Raw genomic sequence first — 15,015 nt, 5'->3', positions numbered from 1 at the left:
GCTCTCAGCTGTGAGCAAGTCAAGACAGAGGAGGGAGGCGTGGAGGTGAGCAATGTCCGCTCTATGCTCTCCAGGAGCAGGAAGAGCTGAGGCAAAGGTGAGGGAGCCCTGGATACGTGCCAGGAGCCTGGGGCCCACATTAGAGATGGGCCTGACACAGGCATCCCCGGGTTTGGGTGTGCACGGATCCAGAGACAAGGCTCTGGATCTGCCTCACTGGTTTGGGCTCCGGGGCTGACCCAAAACCACAGGCAGCCACTTGGTACCTCTGGTTCAGATCAGCGCCCCGGGCAGGTTCCACCTGGCCTCTTCTCAGAACCGCCAAGGGTTCGTGCTACTCCCCGTGTGACCGTTTATACCAGTCGCCCCCCAATAGGCACTTTAGCTCAGGAAATCATTTGCCTAGTTGCAAATAACCTGTAGATGATGGTGAGCTTCAGCTGAAGTTAAGAAGTCCTGGGGAGTAAGTGGTGGCTTGGAGCTCTCTGAGGGGGAGAGACCGAGGCAGTGGGGTTTGTGGCACATCTGGGCAGAAGATGAGAGGGGGCTGGCGATGGCAGGGGGCTGGCTGGGGCAGAGAAGTAGGAGGAAGCTAGGGTTTCTTGGAGGAGAAGATGGGGGTCACGTTATGTTGCAAGGGGTAGAGCTTGAGGTGGGGGAATCTGGGAATCTCTTGGTGTCAAAAGGACATAGGTGCATAGTGTTTTATAGGGATCCCCTGGGTTAGCTATCTGCATAATTCACTGAAGGCTGACCTGTGAGATCTCTACTGAGAGCCCGTAGCCCACCGGCTGTCACTAACATTGCGAAATGCGTGTACAGATCCTATTTCAGGAGTTATGTATCGATACTGGACATTATGTTCGTAAGGACTTGTGACGCGGAGGGTCCCCAGGAGGTGACACACCTCAGGAGTGTTCCTTTGAAGCAGGAGGAAACAGACACTTACTTACATCTCACTTAATAATTTCTCTGCCAGTGGCATATGATAGTCTAGTCTCCTGAGGGTTGTAATACTTGGCTCTAATTTTGGTTGCGGGGTTTAGTGTGCGGGCGCTGGGTGATGTTGGTGGCTTGGGATATACAGGAGGTCAGACTGGATGATCTGATGGTCCATTCCTGCCTTCACCTCTATTACTCTTTGATTATCTTGCTGTGTGGTCATGTGTGTATTGGGCCCTGTGGGTCTTACAATGGATGCCTGGGCATGCTGCACCAAATGCTGCTCCAGAGATTGTGACATCTTCAAGAGAGGAAATTTACAGGAAGAAACAAACAGCAGGAAGGGTTCCCATTTCTGAATAAGGACAATGGATGGTTGTGATGTATCCAGAGGTGCAGTCAGGCACCTGGAATCCTTCACCTAGGAGACAAACTGACAGTGTGACTTGTCTCATGAGGAAGGGCTCACAGCCTGCCTGCCTGGAAAACGCAGGTGAGCACGACTGCTTCAGCCAGGAGAGAATCTTGTTAATTACATCTGGGCTCTCTAGAATGCGGGTTATGATTTTATTTCATATGTAACCCTCTGTTGCCAATACTTGTACTTGCTGTTGCTCAAATCTCTGGACTATGTTAAATGCTTTTATTTGTTTTCACCTTAAACTCAGCTAACGTGCTGTGTGTTAAGCTGAGCGCTGATTCGAGGGGGGACTGGTATGCCGAGTTGGTCCAGGGGCCAGACACACCAGGGAGATGCTCAGAGGTAGAGCATGCCTATTGCTAGCCTGTACGCAGAGACCATGGCCTGTGAGACTTGGCAGCCAGTGGTTGTGTTGCCTGTGGCCAGTGGAGTTGGGGAGCTGAGCCACGGCAGGCACTGACAAGGATGAGAGACTAGGGATAACAGGCCAGCAGGGCCAGAAGCTTTGATATTATAAACCTTCATTTTATGCAGACTGGGAGAGTGGAGGAGGGTATCAGCGGCTGAGGAGTATGGGGGGAGTGCCTAAGGAGCTGGTAGTTGGGGTGGTGATTAAACTGAGAGACAGAGAGACGTAGTTTGGGAGGAAATGCCTAGAATGGGAGAACTAAGAGGTGGTTTTTAATTTATCAGGTGCAGGAGTTAGGGGTTGGTTATACACAGGACCTCCTCGTGTCCCATTGTTGATTGGGAGACAGGGTGTGTGTCATCGCCATACAGACTAGGAACATGACTCACTGGGCTAACTCTGCAGCGAAGACATACCTTGAGAAATTTGCAATGGGATCGGTAGTTATTTACACAGTGTGGGGGGCTGGGGAAGGGTTTCCACAAAGTCCAGGAGCAAATGTCTATAAATTAAGTGGATGGGGACGTTGTACATAGGGTCCTAGATTTTCATCTAGTCTGACCTGCTGCATTACCCAGGTCAATGGTTAGTGTAGTGGCATACACAGATCTTGAGTTTAGTTAAGAGTTCTCTCTTGGTGGGTCTGATGTGTGGATCTATACACATTAGGAGAATGGACAGTATATACCCAGACTGGCCAGGAAGATGGAGATTGTACGTCAGTTACCGTATACTATTCACTACTCTTTTTATACCCTCCAGTGTCATGACCAAGTTCCATGGCCATCAGCGGACACATCTCGATACCTGCTCCGATGATCAGCACGTTGGTGCTACTGATATTGTAGTTGCTGAGGGAGATGCATTTTGCCATAACCTTTGTCCTCCTCTGCGTCTGAAGAGCCTGCATGACAATGGAGGAGAGGGTTTGTCATCAGCAGTTCAAAGTTTTAACTTTGCCAGGCACGAACGGGAGCGGCTAGGAGTTATTTTGTAAGGTAGCTTGGATAAAGCTTCACTCTTCTTGCCTGAAGAGGATTCCAAGCCCACGTCCAACTGAAGCACTATGGACTATCAAACCTTTCCACCAGCCATGTCACTATGCCACTCCAAGAAGAGAGTTGAAGAATAAATCCACCACCAGCCGCAAACTGACCCAGGTCAGCAAGTTACAGCAGTGCTAATTCGATGTTCTTTAGTCTTACAACTATCCATCACCAAGTCCTGGCAAAGCAAAGTTCAGTGTAACTTCTGCCACCCCATGTCCAGTCCCCACACCACCAACTGTAGACCTCAGCACAGGCTGCTGGGGCCATACACCTTTCCTGAGATGGGTAGGTGTGACCCCTTTTCTTCACACCTCAGCATTCACGTGTGGAACCTGGGTAGATGGGACACGACAACATAAACCATCTGTCTGCATGCTGACAGCCACAGCTGATGTTGGTGATCACTTGGGGACAAATCTTTGAGTCACTGGAGTTCCTTAGAAGTACCTGGGTGTAAATTATACCAGAACATGGCTCCTAATAGATAGAAGGTGCACACCTGAGCGGTCTCTAAAAGCAAACCTAGAGCATTCCTTGCGATACTCACTAGGGGACAGCAGAGAACCTCAGTAACCTGAATCCCTCTGCGCTGTACAGATGAGGGTTGGAAGGTTTGAGTGTGGAAGGAAAGCGTGGTTCCCCATTGGACATGTGTTTATTAATCAGAGGTCCAAAGGATCTAATCACCCTTGTCTCCCAGCAAGCTGGCGTCCCCAGTCCCCGTGGAACTCCTGGATGTCCATGGAATCTCTTCCCCTCACCTGTTTGCTTGCGCGGATGTACACCTTCTCCTTCTCGATTTTCACCTGGGGGGAGAAGAGGGCAGCGTTTAGCAGCACAGTTTGCGTCTCTGAAAGCGAGTGTTTAGCCATTCTGTGCTAACAGCTGCTGAATTAAACAAAAGGCCAACGCAGAACAGGTTCCATCAGCCACTCCGCACACTCCTGGTGCTCTCTGCATGGCCCCTGTGAGAGCTAGGTGAGCCGCACCCAGGGTTCTCCTGCACTCAGTGAGCCGGGACTTTCGCTCTGAACTAATATCAGTTGTGCAAGGATCTTTAGTACAGTGACCATCTCTGTTCATCTTATCCCACAGGCACAAGTGGCTTCTTAGCACCACTGTGTCCTCGGAGGCACCTGGATGCCCTTCTCCCCTCCTTTTCCCCTGCCCCAGTCCTCTTCTCTAGCAGCAGCCTTTATGTACCAAGCCCTTCCCACGTCTGTATCCCCCTCCCTTTCTCTCGCCTTCTCCCTTACCCCGGAGGCTCAGTTTCACAGGCTCTGGCTGGCACTTGCAGATGGGTGCAGGGAGAAGGGAGCAGCCGGAATCACGGGAGTCAAGCGGAGGGGGCAGTAGGTGGGGTCACATGAAGTTAGCACCACCTCTGCAATTGGGAGACCCCCGGCGCTGCACTCTGAAAGGAGAACACTTCCCCTCCCAATTCCCCCCCAATGGCCTTTCCTTCCTCTGCAGGTTGGAAGATCTCACCTGGAATTTGGGTAAGCTGTCCAAGCCAGGAAAGTCCTCTATATCACCAGTGCCAATGCTGAAACAAGCACCGTGCCAGGGACAACGCACTCTTCCTTTCGATAAAACCCCTGCACAAAAGGCATGGCAGAAGCTATTCATACTTCACTGCTGCTCCCTCCCTCCCATGTCCTAGCAATCCCGGCGAGATCTTACTGCAGCAACATCCTGGCAATGTTACTGATGGCTAAAGATCAGGTGTTGGCTCCCTTCATACCGGCTCAAAGACACGTAAGCCGTGCATTGTGTGTTCATTTCCTAGACTTTTTGATTAAGAAGGGATCTTTAATATAGCCGTGACCTGTTTCCTGAAGGACAGGGACCACTTGTAAACTGGTTGGACACTTTCCTCAAGACCCTGGTCTTTGGCAAAGTACCCATTATTTTGTTGCAGATCTTCTGACACCACCGACTTACCCCTTGACTAACCAACGCCAAGTTGGGATGCAGGGACATCACTTGGCATTTCCATCAAACAGCAGGTTAATATCCCTCTCAAACCACTTAAAACCTACCACGTACCTGGGAACAAACATAGCCGATGTGGAAAACTCTTTATGGGCCTACAGTTACCCCAATATTCAGTTATCACAAAATGCTCATTGTTTTCTTTTTGTTAATTAAAATAATGGCATGAGTCCAGAGAGTCCTGCATACTCCCAGTGTGTGTGGACTTTTGACTGCCTATAGTTTGTGGCTCTTTAAAAAGCATGAGACTCAGAATATCAATTTGTTTTAAGGGCAATTATTAACTTAAATAGGACATGGACACAGAAATACATGAAAATCCTCACCAAATCCAAGCTTTACTCACACATGAGGTGCTGAAATTGTATTTTTCATACAAAAAGAAGAAGAGATGCAACTCCTACTTTAAGTACAAAATAAAACCCAATCTTAACTACGGTGTCACAGCGTCTCTGCCCTAATTTATTTCTATTCTTCAACCATCGTTTAAAGAGACATCATTCAGAGATATAGGCTTGCACGAGATCGGTTTGTCAGCGCTCTGCAGGAGATGTCAATCCCTTTACTTGACTAGAAGTGTATTTTTACCTCACAGGTAGGATGTCCCAACAGAGCTGAAAACCTGTACTGCAGTGAATAATACCAAACGGCTCAGCTGCCTTCATTCGGTTCCATCATTCGGTGTGAATATTTGATTCGTGTTCATACTCTTCCATTAAGAGAGCCCAGACTAACCTTTCACCAGCGGGGCGCCGTAGTGAGGGCATTTGTGTCCCATGGCATAATATTCCCCATTTTCCTTTATCAGCAGAGCCTTCCCGCAGCCCAGGTCCACTTCTCGCATCCTGGAGGTGAAAAGCATGAAAAGCATAGCATGCTCACCCATGGGTGGAATTCACATAGGGACCGGCACGCAAAGGAAAAACAGAGGTTTAGGGGGGTTGATGGGCTCTTTGTCCCAGTGTTTTCAATCAGTGTGCTCCAAAATGTAGTAACCATTGTTATTTGTGCGCCAGCAGCACCCACAGTCCTTGCGTGCTTGAGAGCGGCACTGCATTGTGTTAGGAACCTACGTGCAGTGAAAGCCAGACTCTGGACCACAAACCTTCCACCCTAAAAGGTTCACCAGCCCCATTTGACTAAAGAGCAAGCTGAGGCCCAGAGAGATAGGAAGATTGGCCCAAGGCTGCCCAGGGAATCAGTGGCAGAACAGGGAATTGAAACCAGGCCTTTTGAGTCCAGGGCCTTAAATACAAGACCATACCATGCTGAACTGGGCCCAGAGCAGCAGTCGGGGCTACTGCTAAGGGCATATCGCTGTTTTAGCTGAGCAGAAAGCTGCAAGGCTCTGTTCCCACCCCAGAACACCATGTTTGGTCCTCGCAGTAAGCCCCATCCAGATGGGAATAAAGAGATCAATACATTCTCATGCTTCATTCCATGCAAAAGGAGCCCGTCCCGCTGCATTCTTCAGACGGATTTTATTTCAGACCAAACCTGCAGTTCTTGTTAAATGGCAAACTTCAGAGTTATGAAAAGATAAGAGAAATGGTTTACAGCCACCCTCGGGAAGCACATGACCGGAGAGAGATAATAATCAGCACCTGAGGTCGTGAAGCAAATACAGAAACCTTGTACAAGAGATTTTGAATGACACACTCATTCCACGAGTGAGTGCAATTGCTCTTTACAACGGAGGGCTGTTAGAATGAAGCACTCTACTCGTTTAGAGTCACTGCGATTAAGATTTTATTCCATTGGGTTTTTTTTTAAAAAAAGGTTAAAGTTTTGTCATGTCTGCCCAACTGCACTCACGAGCCAGGAAATGCCACAGTTAAAATGCAGCTCTGTCCTGAAAAGACCCTTTGGAAAAACAGCCCGTCTGTCTGTGTTCCCTGTTCATTTCATTTCACTGACCCCACATCACAGTTTCTAAGCACAAAGATGTTTTTTAAAACTCTTCTTCTGCTCTGAAGATCAAGCTGTGTTCTTTCCACCTCACTCCTTTCCATTAGTTGCTTGTGGGTTTGCATGGGGGTAGTGGAGGTATATATTCTGAATCCAGCAATAACCGTTGTGGTCATCTAGTCTGACCTCCTGTATAACACTTCCCTATAGGGCTTCCCTGAAGTAGTTTCTGTTTGAACTAGAGCAGATCTTTCAGAAAAACATCAGATCTTGATTTCAAAATTTCCCATGATGGAGAATCCACAAGGTGTTTCAATGGCTGTTTCACCTCCTTGTTAAAAATGTGCACCTTATTTTGAGTCTGAATTTGTCTAGCTTCAGTTTCCAACCACTGGATCTTATACCTTTTTCTGCTAGACTGAAGAACCCTTTAGTATTTGTTCCCCGTGTAGGTACTTATAAACTGTGATCAAGTCACCTCTTAACCTCCTCTTTGTTAAACTGAATAGACTGAGCTTCTTGAGTCCATCACGAGGAGGCCTGTTTTCCAAACCTTTAATCGTTTTTGTTTTTCTTGTCTTAACTCTCTCAATTTTTCAACATCCTTTTTGTATTGTGGACACCAGAACAGGACATAGTGTTCCAGTAGTGGTCATCCCAGTCCCAAATATAGAGGTAGTATAATCTCCCTACTCCTCCTTGAGATTACCCTGTTTATAGATACAAGGATTGCATTAGGATATCTATTTATTGTCTGTAGAAAGAAAAACTGTGTTATCAAGGGGGATTTCAATGGGAGACACATGTTAAGAGGCTTGGGATGGCACTAATAAAATGTCCTTGGAATTTCTTTAAAAATATAGATTGCAATTTTTAAAAAAACACAAAAGATATTGAAACCAACATGATTACTTCTATATAAGATTTGATTCTGATACCTAAAGATGAAATTAACATTGAACTAAAAACTAGTCATTGCCTAGGTGCAAGTGATCACGGCCTGGTGACATTCATTATGTGCAAACAGAACACAGTCCAGACCAGTAACGTATATATACTTGCTACTTTAAAATGGCTAATTTCCCAAACCTGAAAATAAATACGAACAAAATTGATTGGGAGGAAACATGCAAACAGAAAACTGTGAACCAGTATTGGCAATTGTTTAAGAACATTTAACTAGATGCCCCACAATCCCCAAACCATATAAGAAGCTTTCAACAGTTAATAGCCATCCCAGTTTAGGGAGAAATAAAAGCAGCAATGAAAAATAGAAGAGACAATATATAACAAAAGTAAAATGGGGGGGTTGATAGGCATGAATATAAATTATAAGTTAAGAAACGCAGAGAGCTGATAAGGGAAGTTAAAGGTATTAATATGCAGTCCATGGCCCTTAGGTTAAGGACAGTATGAAAGATTTTTTTTTAAAATTGTGCTGGGGAATTATACAAAAGGAATCTTAACAATGGTATAGTTGCATTACTAAATGAAGATGACAGCTTGGACAGAAACAAGACAGAAGTGTTCAGAATATTTCTGGTTTGTATTTGGAAAGAAGCTGAATGATGTAGTCATAATACCAAATGAAAAAAAAATCAGCAGGAAGTGAGAAATATATTAAACAACATCTACCAAAGTTAACCATTTTTTTAATTAGCAGGTCTGGATAAATTGCAGCCAGACGTAGTAGAGCTGACTGAGGAGCTGTCTGATAGATTCAGACGCATGGATTTTAAGGTCAGAAGGGACCACTGTGATCATCTAGTCTGACCTCTGGCACATTGCAGGCCACAGAACCTCACCCACCTACTCTTGTAATAGACCCCTCACCGCTAACTACTGGAGTCCTCAAATCATGATTTAAAGACTTCAAGTTACAGAGAAGACACCATTTACACTAGTTTAAACCTGAAAGTGAACAGTGCACCTCGCTGCAGAGGAAGGCAAAAAAAACCCAACCCCAGTGTCTCTGCCAATCTGACCCAGGGAACAATTCCTTCTGGCCCCAAATATGGTGCTCAGTTAGATCCTGAGCATGTGGGCGAGACCCACCAGCCAGACACCTGGGAAAGAATTCTCTGCAGTAACTCAGAGCCCTGCCCATCCAGTGTCCCATCTCTGGCCATTGGAGATATTTGCTACTAGCAGTCGCAGATGAGCCACGTGCCATGTTAGGCAATTTCATCAGACCCTCCCCTGCATAAACTTATCAAGCTCAGTCTTAAAACCAGTTAGGTTTTTTTGCCCCCACTGCTCCCCTTGGAAGGCTGTTCCAGAACTTCACTCCTCCGATGGCTGGAAACCTGTCTCTAATTTCAAGCCTAAACTTGTTGATGGCCAATTTATATCAATTCATCCTTGCGTCAACATTGGTCCTTAACTTAAATAACTCCTCTCCCTCCCTGCTGTTTATCCCTCTGACATATTTACAGAAAGCAATCATACCTCCTCTCAGTCTTCATTTGGTTAGGCTAAATAAGCCAAATTCCTTAAGTCTCCTCATAAGGCAGGTTCTCCATTCCTCTGATCATCCTAATAGCCCTTCTTTGCATCTGTTCCAATCTCTGATCTACCAGTGTTCATGTTTAACATATCTTGGAATACTGGGGAAGTTCCCGAGAATTGGAAGAGTCAATATTCAAAAAGGGCAAACAGGACAACCCAGATAATTATAGGCCTATTAGCCTGACATCAACCCTGGCAAAATAAGTGAACTACTGATCTGGGACTCAGACTATAAGGAACTGAAAGATGGTAATATCATTAGTGTCAATCAACATGGTTTCATGGACAATAGATCTTGTCAATCAGACTTGATAACACTATTTGAGATTTCAAGTTTGATTGATAAAAGTTGTGTTGATGTAAAATACTTACACTTCTGGAAGTCAGTTCACATAATAAATGGAACAGAGACTGTATAAATTGTATGTGGGGACTTGATCACATAGCACTAGGCATTTGGCATAGCATAGGCCACAGATTTTCACCCGCCAATGCGTGCTTCAAACCCATCATTTCTGTATGAGTTAGAGCAGATCTTTTAAACAGGCAGCCAACCCGGATTTAAAAACTTCAAATGACAGAGAATCTAGCACATCCCTAGATAAGTTGTTCCAACAGTTAATTTCCCTCATTGTTAAAAGATTGTGCCTTATTTCCATCTGACTTTATTTAGCTTCAGTTTCCAGGCACGAAGGACTAGATCCACAGAGGGTACTTAAACTCAGCATTGCAATGCTGGAATGTTATGGTCCCACTGCCCACAGGAATCCCCAGTGTTGATTTAGCCACCCACAGTCCCTATACAATGCATGGGGAGAGATAGGCACCTAAGAAAGGGAATCACAGAAGCCAAAAACCTGCACAAGAGCAGCCTAAACTAGCCAATAGGCAATGCCAAGGAGATGGGTCTGACCTAAGCCCAAAGAAAGTTAGGTGCCTAACTCTGAGTCAGAGGGAGACCCTTTGCTCCATGTGGGACCCCTCTCCTAGAGTTAGGTGCCTCAGCTACAACAATCCTCTCCTGCAAAAAAACTCCAGGGGCAGTGCCCCTCTTATGCCCAACAGCTCAGGCCTTAGTGGAGTCGCTCAAGACAGGGGAGGACCCAGGTTCAAGTCCCCTCTCTGCCTGAGAGGAGTAGAACCCAGGTCTCCCAAATAAGTGCCCATACCACTGGCCTAGGGCTGGCTAAACTTCTCCTGTTGAAGTTGTTCCACTTTGTATGAAACACTGAAATGTTGGTTTGAGCAGCGTAGCCTGGGGTCAGGGCATTGCTGGTCTCACTCCCTCTGCAAGTGTTTCACACAAAGCAGAGCAGCCCAAGAGATCTTGGGCCCAGGATACCCATAAGACAGCTAGGATGGCACTAAGCTGGGGATGCCATAGTTGAAATCCTTGCTGCAACTCAAGCAGAATGGGGATTTGAACCTCAATCTGCCATACGTAGGGGCGGGAAGCTCTCTAACCAGTGTGCTATAGAGTTGCAGAGGTGGAGATGCACAACTGCTTCATTGTCCTCTGCTTTGTGCAGGACCTGGTCCATTCGCAGGACCTGGTCCATTCGGCAGCCTCTGAAAACACCTCCTGGAGCAGGCTGTGTAGGTGGAGAATGCCTAGTGAGGGATGCCACGGTGTAGGTGTGAGTTAGGCGTTGGGTGTCAGGATTTAGGTAGCTTTGGGCATGTCCACCCGCAGAAATCTGCAAAAACTTAGGCATCTCCAGGCAGGTGCTGGGAGGGAGGTTGAGGCTCTAAATGTAACCGAGGTGCCTAAAGTGGCAGGTAAGCACCGAAATCCCTTTGTGGATCTCGCTCTAGATGTTGTTTTGCCTTTTTCTGATAGGCCCTCTGCTAACAAAAATCTTCTCTCTGCGTAGGTACCTATAGACCACAGATAAATCACTTCTTCATCTTCTACAGCCAGACAAGAACTATTAGGAGCCCACAAAGCATTTTAAGTTTAGCACAAACCAGATTTGACTGTAAAGTTGACTCTGGAGCAATATAAACATTCACCCCAATTTAAAGAAAATAACTAACAGAGTCATAGAGAGGCAAGGTGGGGGAGACAAGATCTTTTATTGGGCCAGCTGCTGTTAGTGAGAGAAACAAGCTTCCGAAAGAGCTTACACAAAGCTCTGTGTAAGTGTGAAAGCGTGTCTCTCTCACCAACAGAAGTTGGCCCAATAAAAGATCTTACCTCACCCACCTTGTTTTGCTAATATCCTGGGACCAACACAACTACAACACTGCATGTAACAGAATCGTACTAAGTCCCACAGATATGATACAAAACACCCACTAAAATGAAAGGCTGTTTTCAAACTATGATTTCCATATGCAATAGGTCTTTGCCACTGAATACAATGGTGGAAGCTGTTAGGATATCAGACAATAGATCACTGGCACATATTGATGAAAACACGTACTCATCCCAGAATAAGAAAGAACTGATTATAGAGCACTGAGGCAGGACATTTTTTTCTTAATGAATTGTTACATTAAAAATCGGGACTGTGATATTGCACATAAAGTGGTGTTTCCATTAGCACAAACATCGGAAAATTCCATTTCTGGTGAGAGAATAAACTGAAGAAGAACTATATCAACTGGAAAAACAAGACAAGGTAGAAGTTGTATGGGGCCTACTCCATGAATACCATTCATACTTGTTTTACCTACACTGCCTTGTTAAAATGCTAAATTTAGAACTTTGCAAATAAACCTACAAATAATTAAAGAAGCAACTAAAAGAGACAAGACAAGGTCTATTGGAAATTAGCATCCAGTCTTCTTAACGTGAGTTCCAGAGAATATGAAAGAATTTCATGTATCCAAAGACATTAAGATGAATTGTCATTTGTACAAGAGTCTATTGTATTAAAACTGGAGGCAGATAACACTACCCATACTACTAAGATAAACTAGACTGGCCACAGATGGTCAGATCATCTTGGATTAGACAAGGCTAAAGAGCTAGTGAGAAAAAAGGGATGGTTTCCATAAAAGATAGATAATGACATAGGCCCTGATTCAGCAAAGCAGTTAAATACGTGCTTAACTGTAAGCATATGCTTAAATGCTGTTCTGAGAGGAGAGGACTTTAAGCAGAAGGTTAGAGTTAAGCACATGCTCAGTGTTTAGTTAAACTGGGTTCATTACGTGCCGCATTTCACAGAGTTCTGCAGCCTGGCTGTTCAGCTGCGGCACCATAGTGGCGGTGTTTCCATTATGGTGTGGGATATGGGAGCACGCATCATCTAGGAAGCTCTCTCAGATCCTTCAGGCTAAGTGTAAAAACGCTAAACACTTACTGTCCGTTCTCCAGGTCCTTCATATGGCACACAGAGGCTTCGATTACGTCCTTCAGGTTCTGGTAGGGGTTGATGGTGATGGGATGTTCTTCAAGATGGTAATGCCGGGCAGTGCCATTGACTTTGTAAACCAGTGGACTGGCTTTCCCGTTGGGTGACATGTCTTCCTTGGCCCTCTCTTTCTCTGGTAGCACCACTTCAATTTTCACTTCAACTGTGGGAGCAAACAGCAATCGTCATTCGAACTAAGCAGCAGCTTTTCAAGTCAAATTGTATCATTTCCCCAGAAATCTGCAGCGAACGCTATTATGGCCTGGAGGCATTACCTCCAGCTCTCATAAGAACACTTGCTTTCGGGAAATGCGAGGTGACCTAACATATGCCATTCAGAATTGTCATCTTTGCTGCCTTGGCTGGGAAGATGGCAAATTTAATCAGTCTTGACTCAGTTTTAACAGCCCTTACTCCAATATTCCCTTTTTAACTACCACTGTCCTTAATAAATAGCAACCAAGTATCCTTGCAAACAGAAATATTAAAGCTTGTGAAACCCCATCATGCCATCAATGTTAGTCTTGTCCCCTATTAATGAAATACAGATGTTAGCATTCAGATATAATTTATCCCTAGGCTTGGAGACTTCAGTTTCTACTGGTAAATAAGCCCTCTCTTCCTCTGAAAACAGGTACAGTTACCCTCCAACTGTGACAGCAACCATTATTTGTGTGTGTCTCATAAGATAAGGAGAAGATCATTGTCTCCATTAGCAGCTGGGCATTGGGAAGATTTATATACATGTGACTTGTAGACAGGGGTGTCATTTAGGTATGGCAAGGGTGGGCAGAAGCCCCCCCCCCTCCTAATTTGCACAACAACAGCTGGGACCCAGCGAGGTTGCTGGCTCCTTATCCCCGCTCCCTGACCTAGTCTTTGCTCAGCCAATAGGAATGCAGAGGTGTGGCAGAGCCAATAGCAGGGCTGGGAGCCTCCGCAATCGTGATAGAAAGAAACACGCCCAGTGGGTGGGAGGAAGGACATGCTCAAGCGCTGAAGATGCTGCAGATTTCATCATGATCTGCCCCTCGCCTTCACATGTCGACATGTTAAGAAGACTGGAGCAAGCCATTTGTGACACAGGGCCGCTCAGGCAGGGGAGGGGGGCTGCTGCCGCCGCCCCAGGCACATTCAGGGGATAATTATCCTCACCGACAGCCCAGCTTTGGAAGTTTCAGGCTGCAAAAGCAGCGCTTAAGAATGACCCCCGGGAATCTTTCCCTGCTGTGAAGTAATAAGCAAGTTCTGTCACACCACAAATATTGTTTAAATTACACTTAAAACTTTCCAGTTTTTCCCCCCAACTCTAATTTTTTAGTGAATGGCAGTACCCCAGGGTGGCCATTTACTCTGCCATTTAATCCCACTTGTCTGTGAGAATCTTTCCTTTGCCTACAATGGGCTTTGGGTCCAGTTCCCAGGTCCAGTCCACATAGGTTGTTACACACAAATGCTGTGAATGCCTTGATCTTACCAAATCTCCCTAGGGTTGCACTTTTCTAGGACCTTTTTCCCAGAATACCTTTTGAGGAGCTGCTGGTCCTGTATATGTGCAGATGCAAGCAACTCCTGCCCTCAAAAAGCCATTTTGTAGCTGTGTGTCTGCTGTGCTGTGTGTCCTTCCCTTCCAACTGGTAAGTTCTCTGAGCTCCTTTTGTACTTACTCTTTAATATTTCTGAGGGGGGGCAGACTCTCATAAATGTGAGTACCTCAGTGAATTTCATTGAAATGATGTTTACTTTCTCAAATCCTTACAGCAACACACTAGAAGCTTCCTTCCAACTTAATCCTTTGTATTTATCACAATTATTTGTATAAAACCTTCAGTGCACATAAACCCAAGCCAATCTGAACAGTTTGTGAGATTTGGCTGCCAAAATGTATTCATTATAGATCCATGCTGCTAACATCCATCATTTAATTACACACTAGCTAGTGATTTTTAAAGAGTTTTTTTTTTTTTTTTAAATTTGGTATCTCAGCTACTTTTGAGCCATCATTAATTTCATCCACTCCTTCATTTGTTAATTACTGCACATGCTTTCTCTCCAACACTACTTTTCCCCCTTGACAAACTTTTAAATGTTCAATGTAATCCCTGTAGTTTAGTATCAGCTCATTTATGTCAGTGGTGAAAAGTCAAGTTACAACACCTACTCTGAAAATTTCTTTCATGACGGATTGGCAAACTCTCCAAAACTATGATGCCCAAGAATAATCTAGAGATCAATGTTGCCACTATGCTGGCCCTATATGATGGAAACCACTTCACGCCAGGGGGTGCTGCACCCCAGCACTCTTAGTTCCAGCACCTATGACTTATTTTTAAAAAAAAAACAAAGTTATAAAATCATAGATTACAAAAAAGGGAAAAAAGTGATCCAAGAAACTACAGGCCTGTTAGTTTGACCTCAGTT

General features: G+C 45.3%; 1 protein-coding gene across 1 annotated transcript in view; it reads right to left on the bottom strand.

Annotated features, from left to right (window-relative positions):
* Positions 1–13,645, bottom strand: part of AIFM3 (apoptosis inducing factor mitochondria associated 3) — a 45,183-nt gene extending 31,538 nt beyond the window's left edge. The window contains exons 1-6 of the mRNA XM_067549945.1: positions 13,630–13,645; positions 12,544–12,757; positions 5,552–5,661; positions 4,310–4,419; positions 3,583–3,627; positions 2,580–2,676 (exon numbers count right to left, since the gene is read on the bottom strand). Of these exons, the coding sequence (XP_067406046.1) occupies positions 2,580–2,676; positions 3,583–3,627; positions 4,310–4,419; positions 5,552–5,661; positions 12,544–12,757; positions 13,630–13,645 (592 nt within the window). The remainder of the gene's footprint in view (positions 1–2,579; positions 2,677–3,582; positions 3,628–4,309; positions 4,420–5,551; positions 5,662–12,543; positions 12,758–13,629) is intronic.
* Positions 13,646–15,015: the final 1,370 nt, after the last annotated feature.

The sequence above is a fragment of the Emydura macquarii genome, unplaced genomic scaffold, assembly GCF_026122565.2.
Source record: "Emydura macquarii macquarii isolate MOO-44397 ecotype Brisbane River unplaced genomic scaffold, CSIRO-AGI_Emac_v2 contig_1254, whole genome shotgun sequence".
Classification (NCBI taxonomy): domain Eukaryota; kingdom Metazoa; phylum Chordata; order Testudines; family Chelidae; genus Emydura; species Emydura macquarii.
Note: the sequence above shows the minus strand (reverse complement) of the source record. Positions and strands in the feature narration are given on the sequence as shown.